Genomic DNA, 16,269 nt, shown 5'->3' with positions numbered 1-16,269 from the left:
TTTTAAGCCAAATTATAAATTAAAAAAAAATACTGTGACACCGATAGAAATTGAACGAAAAAGAACTTTTTTATTTAGAGTGAAACTGGTTATAGCTATTTATTTTTTTATTTTACTTTTAAATTTTGTTAAGGGTAGATATTGTAAGCCTTTTACTTAAACGGACTATTTGTTTTAGATCTCTAATAGAGTAGCAAAGATAATGACATTGGCTTTAAATCAAACCGAAACTATTACTAATGAACCCAAATTCCATCAATGACGAAGTAAATATTAACGATACGATGTACAATGTGCCTTACGATTTAGAAGTAATTAACGAAGATGACAATAACTTTTTAATAATGACAGCGTGAACGTTGATTTTTTGCATTCCGCAGACGTAATCTATGACAATCTGCCAATAACCGACTTAAATAATACTATTGAAGCACCCCAAACGGATGAAATAGATGAAGATGACCTATCTCTATTGGAACTTAAAAGCAAGATTTGCCAAGCTAAAAATGTACAAGAGCCCAAAGATAATAATTTTGATTCCGAATTTATACGACTATCACAAGAAGGCGACTTAAATGAAGAACAAAATCAAAATAACCCAGATGAAGATACCCCAGATTTAGTACAGTAACATCAGTAGAATACTAAAGATGGGAGAAAATTGTTGGGTAGAGGCCCAATAAATCTAAAAATCCGTTTACCATTGTAGTGTCCTAAAGATAACTTCATAAAAGTCGAACGTCGATATTTAAATAAAGAAGCTTTACTTTTATTGGACCCCTATTCAAAAATCTTCTCCCATCTTATTCGATTTTGGGTTGCAAAACCTATTTGAGAATCAATTTCTTTTTTTTTACAGATATAAAAATAGCTGAAAAAAGAAGGAAGAAAAAAGCTAATAAAGAATTATAGGATAAAAATATCAACAAAAGAAAAAGAATGATGGGAGAAGAGTACATTGGATACACAAGATCTAAAGACGGGACAGTTAAACACGATACAAAAAAAAAGAGAAAAGAATACTTGGAACTAAATGTATGTGGAGTTTTTGTAAAAAAGTAGCAAATCGTTTCTGCCACCTAATGTGAGAACAAATCCGACAATCAATTTTTAAAACATTTTGGAATATGTCCTGGGAGCAAAAAAGGCTTTACGTTTTGCACATGGCTAGTTACGTTGAAAGAAAAAGAAGTTACACAAAAAATCCATCCAGAAGACAAGGTTCCTTTCAGTACTATTTAAAAATTAAGGACGGAAAACGCCAAGTGTGCAAACTAGGTATAAAAGAACGAGTGGTTAGGCACTGGGTTAATAAGGGATCAGTGTTTGGAATACAAAATAATCAGGAGGACATAAACAAAAATAAGACTAATAAAAAAATACGTCAGTACATTCAGTTGAACAAAATAAAAAGCTAGAACAGTTGCACCTATTTTTAGATAGTTTTGAAAATTGAAAGTCACTACTGCATATCTAGAGGAAGATTTTAAATAAAAAACTGACGTATTTCAACTTTATAAAAACAAATGTCTAAACGAAGATGTGCTGCCCTTGTCAATGAGTACTTTTTTAAAAGAGTTTGACGAAATGAATCTTGCATTGTTCAAGCCTAGAATGGATCAGTGCGATTTATGCTGTGGCTACAAAATGAATCAGATTGACGAAAATGTTTATCAGAATGATATTTTAGCAAAAGATCATGCTCGAAAGGAAAAAGACTTCGACAAGAAGAAAGCACAAGATCAGTCTATTTATTGCTTTATAATGGACGTACAGGCCGTCAAATTATGTCCTCAATTACAAGCAAGCTCCTTGTATTATAAAACAAAATTGCAGATACACAATTTTACCATCCACAACTTGTCAAGCCATGCATGCAAAAATGAAACAGAAGGGGAACTATGTTATTCGGTTTTTGTAACCTGCATCATCAAACATCTGACATCAGCTTTGGAGGCAGACAAAAAAGCTATTATTTTATACTCGGACAGTTGCGGTTATCAAAATAAAAATGTCGTTCTGTCCAATGCATTGTCCTTTCTTGCAATTGAATTGAACAAAAATTTCTTGAGAAGGGTCACACTCAAATGGAGTGTGACTCTTCTCATAGCCTTATTGAGAGACGATTGAAGGAAAAAGATATTTTTCTACCTACAGACTACATTAATATTATAAAAGATGCCAGAAAAAAACCAATGCCTTTAAAAGTTGAATTTTTTAAACCACTCGTACTTTCTTAATTTTGACAATCCGAACTTGATAAGATATAACTCAATTCGCCCGGGAAAATTAAACAGTCCGTTAAAGGTGGCAGACTTAAGATGTCTAAAATATTTACCTTCGGGGGAAATCTTGTGTAAAACTAAATACGACGACCCGTATGCAATTTTACCACAAAGACAAAAAAGAATGACCTTGGATGAATACGTACCCAGGCCCTTATACAGTAAAAGGTTAGAAATTTCAAAGAAAAAATGGATGGATTTACAACAGTTAAAAAAAACTGATAAATAAACATTTTGTAAAAATTTGGATTAGTTTTTCAATATTTGTTTTAAATTAAACTTTTGTTTCCTAATTTTTTTCTTTAAAAAAGTTTTGATAAGGAATAAAGTAAATTCATTTTAAATATAATCGTTGTTTAATTTGTCTTAACCCACAATATTTAGAATTTAGTTATCGTGCTAACATGACAACTACAAAGAAATATGTTACGTATCCAATAAAGTCATAATATTAAAATAATACGTAACCCAGTGAAAAAAAACCTCATAATCTAAAACAAATAATAGAAAAACAAAGGTGTTAAAAAAAAGCATTTTTTTCTTAAATACTTAAAAAAATATACGGTTTGTTCCTCCTCCTGAAAAATTTGGGTTTTGTGAAATACATCCTATTAGAATATTGGTATCGATTTGCGAAATAAGGTAAAAATAAGGAAAAGTTGTATAGAACAAAAAAAAATGAAATTAATGACTTATTTAAAAAAAAAATAATTTCCACTTATTTATGATAAAAAATAGCACAACTGCTATAAACTCGTCTTGCTTTCGAGAAATAAAATAAATTTTTTTCACGTTTTACTCGAAAACCTTAAGGTTATGTGAGAAAAGTATACATACAGACACTATAGGTTTTTTTATCATCTATAATTTTCTTAAAAAGCATTTTTTTCTTAGGCAATTATTTTCTGCAAAAAATAGTTTTTTATTAATCCTACCCTTAGCCCCCCACCCACCCCACACAACTTACCAGTAAAAAATTGTTTTCAAAAATTTATGTTTTTCAAAATAATACCTATGAATAACAGCTGGTTTCGCCATTAATATCTAATCTAATAAGACACAGTTTATTTATTTAAATTTCATATAATTATATATATGTTTATTAATAAATATTTAATACAAAAACAATTCTATTAGATATCATTAACGAAAAATGGTGATTTTTCAAAAGAATTTCTTACTGGTCAAATATTTGGGGTGGGTGGGGGGGTAAGGATTTCGTTGCTGAAAAACAATGTTTTTGCAGAAAATATATATTCAATACTCCATGTAATAACACTGTTTATTTAAATTTAATATATTATTATATATTAATATTTATTGTAAAAACAGCGTTATAACATTGGATAATATGGACGAAAAACAGTGATTTTTCAAAAGAATTTTACCAAAAATTTAAGGTGTAGTAATCGAGTTTAAAAACTAGATATGTAGAGCCTGTGTCAATTTTTTTAAATGCCGAAATTTTCACCCTGGTGTAAATAGAATCGTATTTCATATACGTATATTCTATAGTTTAATAAATATAACTTGACGATACAGTGTGTCTCCTTTTTCATAGGGACAGTATTGCTATCTCCTGTACTATAAAAGATACGAGGGCGGTTAAATTAGAAAAAAAGTTGCGGCATTTTATTCTGATTGAAAAAGTGTATTTAGATTTTTTATGCGACGTTTCGTTTTTTAGATATCATCATCAACTTTTTTTTTAAATACGGACCTGGATTTTTTATTTTATATATAAAAAGAATTTTTATTTTCCTTTTCAACAATGTATAACTTAAATGTCTGTTTCGACGTTTCGGTATAAAAATAGCAGTTTTCAAGCTTTTTTCTTTAATACGGACCTGATTAGTATTTACAAAATTAAAATACGGCAGATTTGGGTTGAGTTGGGTTAGCTGCTAATATTATTCACTAACATCAATTGCGGCTGATATTTTTTTATGTGGTTAGGAAAAAAACTACGATATGTGATTTGTTCGATATTAATATTCGATAACGAAAATCTATTTTCAATGCTGCTTGCCCGAGATTTGCTCGACACAAATTTCCCTAATTGCTGGGTAGGAACAAACGGTCCTGTAAGGTGGTTTTCTCGTTCCCCATGCCTCAATCCTCTGGATTACTTCTTATGGGGATTTTTAAAAAATAAAGTGAAATAAATAATACGAAGGTGAACACATCGGGTCACTGCTGCATTTAGAGATTTAAAGCCCGAATACTTAACCCGCTCAATAGAGAATTTAGAATTAAGGACCGTAAAATGCATTGAACATAATGGGGGTCACTTCGAAAATTTTTTGTAAATAGTGTAAATGTTATTTGTAAAAAACTACTTAATTTCTTCTCAGAACTAAAAAACTACTTTATAAGAAAAACAGCAACTTTTCTTGCCTAATGTATGTAAAGAGAATGTTGTTTCTTTAGTTAAAACGTATTGTTTTGTTATTTTTTTGATTAATACACGTTTGTCATTTGCTTGTAAAGTAAATAAAATATTTCTTATTAAAAGTGTAAAATTCTATTTTATTTACACATTTATTGTTCCCCTTTTAAATCTAAAGCAAGTACTCGTAAATTAAAAGAACCATACCAAATTTTCGAATTTCTTTTTCTTACCCACAAAAAAAAGGGCACTGTAGTTTTAAAATTTTATGTTTAATATTGAAGATAAATAGGTAAATATGCATTCAAAAGGTATTTTAATTTTGTAAATACTAATCAGGTTCGTATTAAAGAAAAAAGCTTGAAAACTGCTATTTTTATACCGAAACGTCGAAACAGACATTTAAGTTATACATTGTTGAAAAGGAAAATAAAAATTCTTTTTAAATATAAAATAAAAAATCCAGGTCCGTATTTAAAAAAAAAGTTGATGATATCTAAAAAACGAAACGTCGCATAAAAAATCTAAATACACTTTTTTAATCAGAATAAAATGCCGCAACTTTTTTCTAATTTAACCGCCCTCGTATCTTTTATAGTATAGGAGATAGCAATACTGTCCCTATGAAAAAGGAGACACCCTATATACTATTGATAAATATACCAATAGTTAAGGGTATGTGAGAAAGTATAGACACAAGAACTATAGATCTTTTTATCATCTATAATTTTCTTAAAAAAACATTTTTTTCTTAGGCAATTATTTTTTGCAAAAAAAAGAGTTTTTCATTAATCCTACCCTTAGCCCCCCACCCACCCCACACAACTTACCAGTAAGTAAGTTGTTTTCAAAAATCATTGTTTTCCAAAATAGTACGTATAAATAACAGCTGGTTTCGCTATTAAAATCTAATCTAATAACACAGTTTGTTTATTTAAATTTCATATAATTATATATATGTATATTAACAAAAATTTAATACAAAATCAGATTGGATATTATTAAGGAAAAACGGTGATTTTTCAAAAGAATTTCTTACTGGTCAAATGTATGGGGTGGGTGGGGGGGTAAAGGTTTTGTTAATGAAAAACAATGTTTTTGCAGAAAATATATATTTAATATTCAATTTATTAACACTGTTTATTTATTATTAATATATTATTATATATAAATTTTTAGTGTAAAAACAGCGTTATTACATTGGATAATATGGACGAAAAACAGTGATTTTTCAGAAGAATTTTGTCAAAAATTGTAAGATATACGTAATAATTTTTTATTAATCCTACCCTTAGCCCCCCACCCACCCCACACAACTTACCAGTAAGAAATTGTTTTCAAAAATTTATGTTTTTCAAAATAATACCCATGAATAACAGCTGGTTTCGCCATTAATAACTAATCTAATAACACAGTTTATTTATTTAAATTTGATATAAATATATATATGTATATTAATAAATATTTAATACAGAAACAGTGCTATTAGATCGGATATTATGGACAAAAAACGGTGATTTTTCAAAGGAATTTCTTACTGGTCATGTTTGGGGTGGGTGGGGGGGTAAGGGTTTCGTTGATGAAAAACAATGTTTTTGCAAAAAATATATATTCAATATTTATTTTAATAACACTGTTTATTTAAATTTAATATATTATTTTATATAAATATTTAGTGTAAAAATAGCGTTATTAAATTTGTATAATATAGACAAAAAACAGTGATTTATCAGAAAAATTTCATCAAAAATTTGAAGTGTAGAAATCGAGCTTAAAAACTAGACATGTAAAGTCTGTGTCAATTTTTTTAAATGTCGAAATTTTCACCCTGGTGTAAATAGAATCGTATATGATATACGTATATTCTATAGTTTAATAAATATAACTTGACGATATACTGTTGATAAATATACCAATAGTTAATTTTTTTCTTAGGCAATTATTTTCTGCAAAAAAGAGTTTTTCATTAATTCTACCCTTAGCCCCCCACCCACCCCACACAACTTACCAGTAAGAAATTGTTTTCAAAAATCACTGTTTTCCAAAATAATACGCATGAATAACAGCTGGTTTCGCCATTAATATCTAATCTAATAACACAGTTTATTTATTTAAATGTCATATAATTATATATATGTATATTAACAAAAATTTAATACAAAATCAGATTGGATATTATTAAGGAAAAACGGTGATTTTTCAAAAGAATTTCTTACTGGTCAAATGTATGGGGTGGGTGGGGGGGGTAAAGGTTTTGTTAATGAAAAACAATGTTTTTGCAGAAAATATATATTTAATATTTAATTTATTTTTATTATTTTAATAACACTGTTTATTTAAATTTAATATATTTTTATATATAAATTTTTAGTGTAAAAACAGCGTTATTACATTGGATAATATGGACGAAAAACAGTGATTTTTTAAAAGAATTTCACCAAAAATTGTAAGACATATGTATATTTTATAGTTTAATAAATTTATAATGTATAAAAAATATATAAAACCATTTTATTTTTGATTTAAAAAACCAACCTAAATTTTCTTCTTCTTGTATATATTTTTGCCATTTAAATTACTGTATGAATTGTTATATACGCCCATCAATCATCAATGAGCCTAATCAATCAAATCCCAGCTTTCCCGTTAATATGCAAATGGAAACTTCATTAATATGTCACATCAGCGAGGGGCAGGAGGGAGATAATAATGATTTTCCATTTCTGTGGTATATAAAATAATAAATGAATTTTGTTATCGTGATTTAAATAATTAATTATCTTGCATATTTGTATCTCTATATCAAAAGTGACATATACATCTGAATTTTTCTGCCCTATTTTTTCTGAATAACTCTAGTTAAAAAAACTGAAAATTCCATACAAAGGCACCCTTTAATGTGAAAATATTTAGAAACTTAATTATTATTACAGAGGGGTTGGCAGCGATTACCTTGATTTAATTAGCGAGTAATTGGGGCAAGATTATATGGGGATATTCACACCGTTTTGTCTTTTTTTTTATCGTTACGAGGCGACTAAGCGTGTAATCTCTATTAACTGAGTCTATATATTTTAACAGTTAAATATATAGACTCTTTAACTTGAAATATATAGATTTTGCTATTAATAATGTGAGTTCTGTTAAGCTATATGAATAGGACCTCCCTAATAGACTTTCCAGCCAATGTTTAATTACTACAAGACGTGCACCAATTTACGGCTTTAATATGTGGGATTTTGGCGATTGTACTTCGAAATTAATTGAAAAACTATAAACGAGGATGTTGTATGTTCAAATATAATATATGTATTGATTGAAGAAAGTTTTTTTAGAAATTTGAATAAAAAAGTAAAGCCAGAGTGCAACTACTTATGATAATATAAACAAATGTTATGCAATTTTTAAAATTAAATTTAATTTCAAAAAATTATCGTAATTTTCCATATTAAACTAGCTAGAGCGTGCCTTGTGGCGCTTCCTATTCATACTGACCCGTAAATAATTTAATTTCAACGATACAACACACAACACGTTTCCCGGCCATTTTAGCACGAGTAAACCCGTTATGAGAGGATTTATATTAAACAGATGTGTTGCGACCCCGTGGGGGATTGGGGGGTTTCTCGTAGGGAAATCGTTAAAAATTTCCTCCCTTGACCAGACAGACGTATAAATGCACCTGTTTGTACATGTTTCGAGGGTTTTTATTGTCGTATATGATGAACACCCCTTTTAGGTAAAAAAAAATTAATAATTTATTTATTTTTTGTTTTGGAGGTATTAAAATCAAATCATTAAGTTTTTCAAAATGGTTCAAAATTGATAATTTTGCGGAATTTTGACAATTTAGGGAGTTAATTCTACCTGTGCAAATGTTCAATGAAGACAAAAAAATCAATAAATTTTTTTAGAAATTTATGATTTTTTAAAGGAAATTCTGAAAAATCACGCCTGAAAAATTTATTTGATTTTGTTTTGTGGAAAATTACGTTAAAATATTTTCAAATTTCGACTGTGATATTCTTGTTTTAGCGGTATTTTTAGATTTTAAGAGAGCCTTCGAAACGATAGATAGACAAATTTTAATTACCAAACTACAGCAATTAGGAATTAGGGATAATGCTTTGAGTTGGTTTAAGTCGTATGTGTTCAACAGAGTACAACGTGTAATGTTTAAAAATAGTATATCTCAGTGTGTTTCTGTTAATTATGGTGTGCCTCAAGGAACTGTTTTAAGACCATTGTTATTTCTACTGTACATTAATGATATGGTAAGAGTTTTTAAAAAGTGTAGGGTGGTATTATTTGCAGATGATACAATGGTGTATATTATAGGCAAAAACTTACTTGCAAATGCAAATCGACCTAATAAATGAATTGAATAGTTTATTTGTCTGGCTTTGCACTAACAAATTGTATTTAAATACAGCTAAATCGAAGTTTTGCATATTTGGCAAAAAGTCACGACTTAATCAAATAGACATGGATAGTGTGAGCATTACTGTAAATGGGGATAGCATTCTTTATAAGAGTGAAATTAAGTATTTGGGTACTATTCTAGATGCCAATTTAAACTTTTGTGCACATGCAGACTACGTCATGCGAAAATTCTCTAAAAAAGTTGGATCTATCACCAGAGTGGGAAGAAACCTCTCCATGAGCACAAAGTTGCTTTTGTTTAATAGCATTGCACTTCCGCATTTGCAGGAAGTAATACAGAATAGAGCTATGAGACTGATTTTAAAATGTGTCGAATCGATATACACCAATTAAATGTATGTCAAGTGTCCTAAATATGATGTCTGTGACTGAACGTATAAAGTTTAATGTCTCTTTGTTTATATTTAAATTGAAACATCGTTTGTTACTCAGCTATATCTGTGATAAGTTAAAAACGTTTGAGGATGTACACACATACAATACTAGACATCGTCAAGATTTCGCCATAGTGGATAGGTGTAACACTGTTCAATTACTTAATTCGATTTTATTTAGAGGCTCAATAGAATTTAATAAATTGCCTGTGATCATATAAATATTTTTTTCTACCTGTAGGCGTTAGATAAAATTCAATAAAAAAAATTATACAAGTTTTTGACAAGGAATTCACAAAAATTCAAACCTGGAAATTTTGTTCTTTTTTTTAATTTTTTGTTTGCAAAATTTGACTAATTTTTGAATATTTTGATTTTTCTACTGTTTTTTTTTATCTTTTAAGAATAATTTGACCTGTAAAGTCACATAAAATTCAATTTAAAAAAATTTAAAATTCGAGGTTTTTGAAAAGGAATTCTGTTGAAAAAAATCAAAATTTCAAAAATTACCTTTGGAAAATTTCGTTCTTTTTTTATTTGTAAAATTTGACTAATTTTTGAATATTTTGATTTTTCTACTATTTTTTTTACTTATAAACACAATTTTACCTGTAAACGTCACATAAAATTCAATTTAAAAAAAATTAAAATTTAAGGTTTTTGAAAAGGAATTCTGTGAAAAAAAATCAAAATTCCAACAATTACGCCTGGAAAATAATTTTATAATATTATAATTTTCTTTTGTTTTGTTTTCGGAAAATTTTCCTGATAATTGTTTTAAATATAAAGTCGTGTTTGACGATTTTAAAGCAATAATTCAGTGCACAGCATGCAAACAGTATCTTCATGGAAAGATACTGTTTGCATGCTGTCCATTAACAAAAGATTTAATTTGGTTAATGAAGTTGATTCAAACACCTATAGTTACTTTATTGAAAAAGGAAAAATAAACATTGGTTGGAACAGATACTGGGTATTTAATGATTACAATATTCGTCGTTGCTTTAAATGTTGCCGTTATGGACATATTGCCAATGATTGTGAAGGAAGTAAGGTGTGCGGTAAATGTACTGGCGAACATGATGACAAAGAATGTAATGTGGATGTACCTAAATGTGTAAATTGTGCAGCGTCAAATCAAAAGTACGGTCTTAACTTAGATGTTCGTCATACTATGTGGGAGATCAATAAATGTGATTCGTACAAAAGAATTGAGGGCCTCCAGCAAAATAGCAATTAGATTCAAATATTGTCTACAACTCAAGCATTGTCTATTTAAACTCTCAAGGCTTTTTGAACAATAAGGATGAAATAATTGTTTTATTAAAGGACTGGCAACCTAAGATCTTGTTTCTCAGTGAAACTCATGTATCAGAAGATATTGAACCCTGTGAACTTAATGTTGAGGGGTACAAACTAGAAAAGTGTGCGACAGACAATAATAGAACTGGAGGAGTAATTGCTTTAGTAAGAAATGATCTTCGATACAAGTTAAAAAATGTGCAATGTGTTGAAAATTTTGTTTGGTTGTTGTCCTTGGAACTGTCCTCGTCTGGTGTAAAGTATTTGTGTTCTGTATTGTACCATGCTCCACAAAGACAGGATGCTGCCTTTATTGAGTTTTTTGAAAACTACCTAGATGAGGTAAGCGATTTTAATGGCACTATTATTATTTTAGGAGATTTTAATCTGGATTTACTTAAAAACTCATTTTATGCTGACAAAATAAAGGATGTAATATTTTCCAGTGGATTTACACAAATTGTAAAATCGCCTACAAGAATAGTACCTATGAGCCAGACGCTTATTGATTATGTAGTAACTAACGATAAAAATTTACCTGTTGAAGTTCATTTAACACCGAAAATCAGTGACCATTCCATTGTCTCGATTAATGTTGATCATCAAAATATAGTGACTCTGAATATAACTACTTTGAAAAGATCTGCTAAATATTATAACTCAGATCAATTGCAACATGATATTATTAGTACACCTTGGAACACCAGCATTTTAGATGTTAATTTACAAGCAGAAGCCTTCATCTTCTCTATTACATCAAGCCTCAACGAAATGTGTCCTATGATCCCAGCTGTCACAGAACAAAAATATCAAGATAAGAAGTGGATTAACTCGGAAATTAAAAATCTAATGCGTGAGAAGGATAGTCTGTATAAAAGAGCCATTTTACATAAAAGTGAAGACATATGGGCAGAGTATAAATCAAGACGAAATGCTATCGTGAGTAAAATTAGGAATGAGAAAGACAAATATTTTGCTGCAACCATAGATGAAAATCGAAAAAATGCAAGGGAGCTATGGAAAAATCTGAAGACCCTTCTGCCGGGTAAAACTGAAGCAATACAGAGCAAAATTCTGTTTGGAACAAAGATTGAGACTGACGTGGCAACAATAGCACATCAATTTAATCATTTTTTTATAGATAGTATCAGTGAGATTATTCAAAATATACCGCAACAAAATATAGTTAGCAATGTCCCAAGAAGTCCATTTTAATTTTTGTCGTTTTAACCTCTTTGTATTTTATATGTAGCAATTTGCTAAATAAAGATTATTATTATTATTATTAATTTATAAAAGTAATTTTACCTATAAATGTCACATAAAATTAAAAGAAAAAAAAAGATTCAAGGTTTTTGAAAAGATATTCTGTTAAAAAAATCAAAATTCAAAAAATTGCGCCTGGAAAAATTATTCCATTTTATATGTTTTGTTTTTGGAAAACATGATTAATTATTTTTGAATATTTTGATTTTTTATTGTTGTTCCATTTTATAAAAATTAAAGCGTAGGTATGAAAACCCTTAAATAAAATAAAAAACAATTTCGAAGGTCTGGAATAGTGTAAAAATTCATTCCAGAAGCCTGGAATAGCACATAAAATGAGTCTAAAGTTCTTCAGGAAAACGTCATTGAATAATACAATAACAAGTGACTTAAAAGCCTAAGATTTGAAAAAAAAATTAAATAATTAATTAAAAAAGTCGAGTTACTTTACCTGAACTAAATCTCCATATTCGCCTCCTGCACTAGTAAAAGTCAGATGGCAAACGAACGGGATTTTATCCTCCTTTGGTCTGTGCAGTTCCAGGTCGTACGTCTTCCCTATTATTCCGTGGTAAGTCCGATTACATCCTGGAAAATATCGATTTTTTACTTTTATCGTCTATGGGATGTAGATGGATTTTCCCGAGGGAAAATTTTCAAGTAAATACGGCTGTAAATTCCCCATTTCAAAAACTCCGTCGTAAATTTTTTCCGAGCTGTAATTTCACGAATAAATCCAGATAAAGATATTTTTCCGACGAGGGATATCGCGTTTAGAAAAATGTCACTTAAAGGCACTGTTCTTGTGACACCCTGTATAATATATTACCAATCGATAGATGCTTAAATGCCAAACAAAAATTATTAATGCCCCATAGCTCTTAAAACAGGATTCGACTAGAAATAAGGGAAGGAGAGCACCTTGAAAATTCGGAAAAAATCATTTTCTGACCTCATTTTTGAGCCTAAAAAGGCGTAAATATCTCGGCTAATATGAGACCTACGACCTTGTGATTAGTGTCATTGGATTTAGAAAAATGAAACTAAGACAAAACCGTTGGAATTTTCCAGATAGTGCCCATAGAAGCCGAGATATCGGCCTCCAAAGTTTAGTATTTGTACACCCCCCCATATCGATTTTTTTCAGCAAAAACTTGTTTAAATAATGATTTATGAAATTTTTTCAATTCAAATTCAAATATTTATAGATTGACTCCGAACTCCCTTAAAAATTGTAAATTCTCATAAGAGCCTAAAAAAATCTTCAAGAATTATGAAAAATTAAGCATCTGACTTTTTTATAAGACCCTGGAAGAATTATTATAATTTTACCCTGAGTGCCTTTGAGTACCTTTAATTTTAATAAGAACCTAAGAAAATAATTGATTTAATAATGACGTTGTCAAACCAATGATTACGAGAATTATTACAATTATGCAATTTCTAAATTGACTCTGAGTGCCTTGAAAAATCTGAAATTTTCTTAAGAGCCTTGAAAAATCCCTAAATTTTAAAAGAATTTTTAAAGCAATTCTGAGCGATCTGGAAAATCTGAAATTTTTATAAGACCTTTGGAAACTCTTTAAATTCAACTAAAACGCGTTGTTTAAATCATAAGTTTTGTAATATTTAGGCGAGAAGCGAAAATTTGACTCGGAGCACCCTGAAGATCTCGATTTTGCAATAAGAACCTAGAAACGAAAAATTAAATTTTTTTGAATTCGAAGTAACTATGCCGATGGCTTGATGCCATCACCTAGAAATAAGGGAATGAGAGCACCTTGAAAATTCGGAAAAAATCATTTTCTGACCTCATTTTTGAGCCTAAAAATAGGCCCTAAAAAGGCGATATCTCGGCTAATATGAGACCTACGACCTTGTGATTAGTCTCGTTTTATTCAGAAAAATTAAACTAAGATAAAACCGTTGGAATTTTCCAGATAGTGCCTATAGAAGCCGAGATATCGACCTCCAAAGTTTAGTATTTGTACACCCCCCCCAATATCGATTTTTTTCAACAGAAACTTGTTCAAATAATTATTTATGTAATTTTTTCAATTCAAAATCAAACATTTATAGATTTACTCCGAACGCCCTTAAAAAGTTGTAAATTTTCATAAGAGCCTAAAAAAATCTTTAAGAATAATGAAAAATTAAGCATCTGACTTTTTTATAAGACCCTGGAAGAATTATTATAATTTTACCCTGAGTGCCTTTAAGTACCTTAAATTTTAATAAGAACCTAAAAAAATCATTGATTTAATAATGACGTTGTCAAACCAATGATAACCAGAATTATTACAATTATGCAATTTATAAATTGACTCTGAGTGCCTTGAAAAATCTGAAATTTTCTTAAGAGCCTTGAAAAATCCCTAAATTTTAAAAGAATTTTTAAAGCAATTCTGAGCGATCTGAAAAATCTGAAATTTTCATAAGACCTTAGGAAACTCTTAACTTAACTAAAACGCGTTGTTTCAATCATAAGTTTTGTAATATTTAGGCGAGAAACAAAGATGTGACTCCGAGCACCCTGAAGATCTCGATTTTGCAATAAGAACCTAGAAACGAAAAATTGATTTTTTTTTAATTCGAAGTAACTATGCCGATGGCTTGATGCCATCACTCAGAAATAAGGGAATGAGAGCACCTTGAAAATTCGGAAAAAATCATTTTCTGACCTCATTTTTGAGCCTAAAAATAGGCCCTAAAAAGGCGATATCTCGGCTAATATGAGACCTACGACCTTGTGATTAGTCTCGTTTTATTCAAAAAAATTAAACTAAGACAAAAACCATTGGAATTTTCCAGATAGTGCCTATAGAAGCCGAGATATCGACCTCCAAAGTTTAGTATTTGTACACCCACCCTCGTATCGATTTTTTTCACCAAAAACTTGTTCAAAGAATGATTTATATAATTTTTTCAATTCAAAATCAAATATTTATAGATTTACTCCGAACGCCCTTAAAAAGTTGTAAATTTTCATAAGAGCCTAAAAAAATCTTCAAGTTATTTTGTTACAATTCTTGTTACAATTATGCAATTTCACTCAATCTCACACTTATTCACTCTGAGTGCCCTGAAAAATCTGAAATTTTCTTAAGACCGTTGAAAAATCCCTAAATTTTAAAAGAATTTTTAAAGCAATTCTGAGCGATCTGAAAAATCTGAAATTTTCATAAGACCTTTGGAAACTCTTTAAAACGAAAAATTTTTGGAAAATTCGGAAAAAATTCCTTTTCTGACCTCGTTTTTGAGCCTAAAAAGGCGATATCTCAGCTAATATGAGACCTACGACCTTCTGGTTGGTCTCGTTGGATTTCGAAGCTTAGAAAATATATTTCTATATCAACTAACGTCTCTAATAAATACAGGGTGTTCTAAAAAACCAAAAAAAAATAGTTCCACCTGTTTCTTTTAATTTCCACACGCCATTTTCCCCGAGTAAAAATAATTATTCGAAAGCCCCGCAGGTCGTTTCCTTTATTCATTCACCAACGAAACGAAAAAATACACAAAGCCCCGTTCCCTTAAAATTAAAACTACAGAAGAGTAAAGGGAGTAGTTAATCCCATTACGTCTGTTGAACATTTGCGTTTAATTAACTTTTACACCTCGCCTCGTCGTACTTTTAAGGGCTTTTCACACCCTTATTATTAAAAAGTGGCGAACCTGTTATACTTACTTGTACAATATCGAGGCTCGTCCGAGGAGTCTCCGCAATCGTTTTTGTTGTCGCAGAAACGGTTTTGCGGCAAACATTTGCCATTGGCGCAAGGAAACTCGCTCAGTTTGCACTTGTTCGCTTCGGATGAGTTCAGAAATGCGATCGTCAGGATTAGTTGGGCCGTAAGGATGGCAGTGCCTAAGTTGGGTGGCATAGCGCAGGCTATTTATCTAGAAAAAAAAACAACACACCCTGTATATTTTGGTGCCAGTTGATGGGTACTTAAATTCCCTATAAAAGTTCTTTTATACCCTATAAGTGTAAAATCAACAGTAATCAAGTTATAACTACTAGTAAGTGACCGGGTCTGTAGTATCTAGCTCATTTAAGACACCTAATATTTTCGAAACATTATCCAGGGAACATTTCCTTGGAATTCAATGTTCTATTGACCCACTAATTTTTCATTCCAAAATATTCAATTTTTTCTGGAAATAATCCCCCTTAAGTCTCCTCTCCTGGATGCAAATGTAATCCGAT

The 16,269-nt window shown here is 29.9% G+C and overlaps 1 protein-coding gene across 1 annotated transcript in view; it reads right to left on the bottom strand.

Annotated features, from left to right (window-relative positions):
* LOC126746434 (uncharacterized) overlaps positions 1–16,269 on the bottom strand; it is a 74,304-nt gene that overhangs the window by 44,090 nt on the left and 13,945 nt on the right. Inside the window, exons 2-3 of the mRNA XM_050454686.1 lie at positions 15,748–15,959; positions 12,511–12,647 (exon numbers count right to left, since the gene is read on the bottom strand). Coding sequence (XP_050310643.1) covers positions 12,511–12,647; positions 15,748–15,943 — 333 coding nt within the window. The 5' untranslated portion in view covers positions 15,944–15,959. The remainder of the gene's footprint in view (positions 1–12,510; positions 12,648–15,747; positions 15,960–16,269) is intronic.

The sequence above is a fragment of the Anthonomus grandis genome, chromosome 17 (genome assembly GCF_022605725.1).
Source record: "Anthonomus grandis grandis chromosome 17, icAntGran1.3, whole genome shotgun sequence".
NCBI classification, from domain to species: Eukaryota; Metazoa; Arthropoda; class Insecta; order Coleoptera; family Curculionidae; genus Anthonomus; species Anthonomus grandis.
This window is presented reverse-complemented; position numbering and strand designations above follow the sequence as displayed.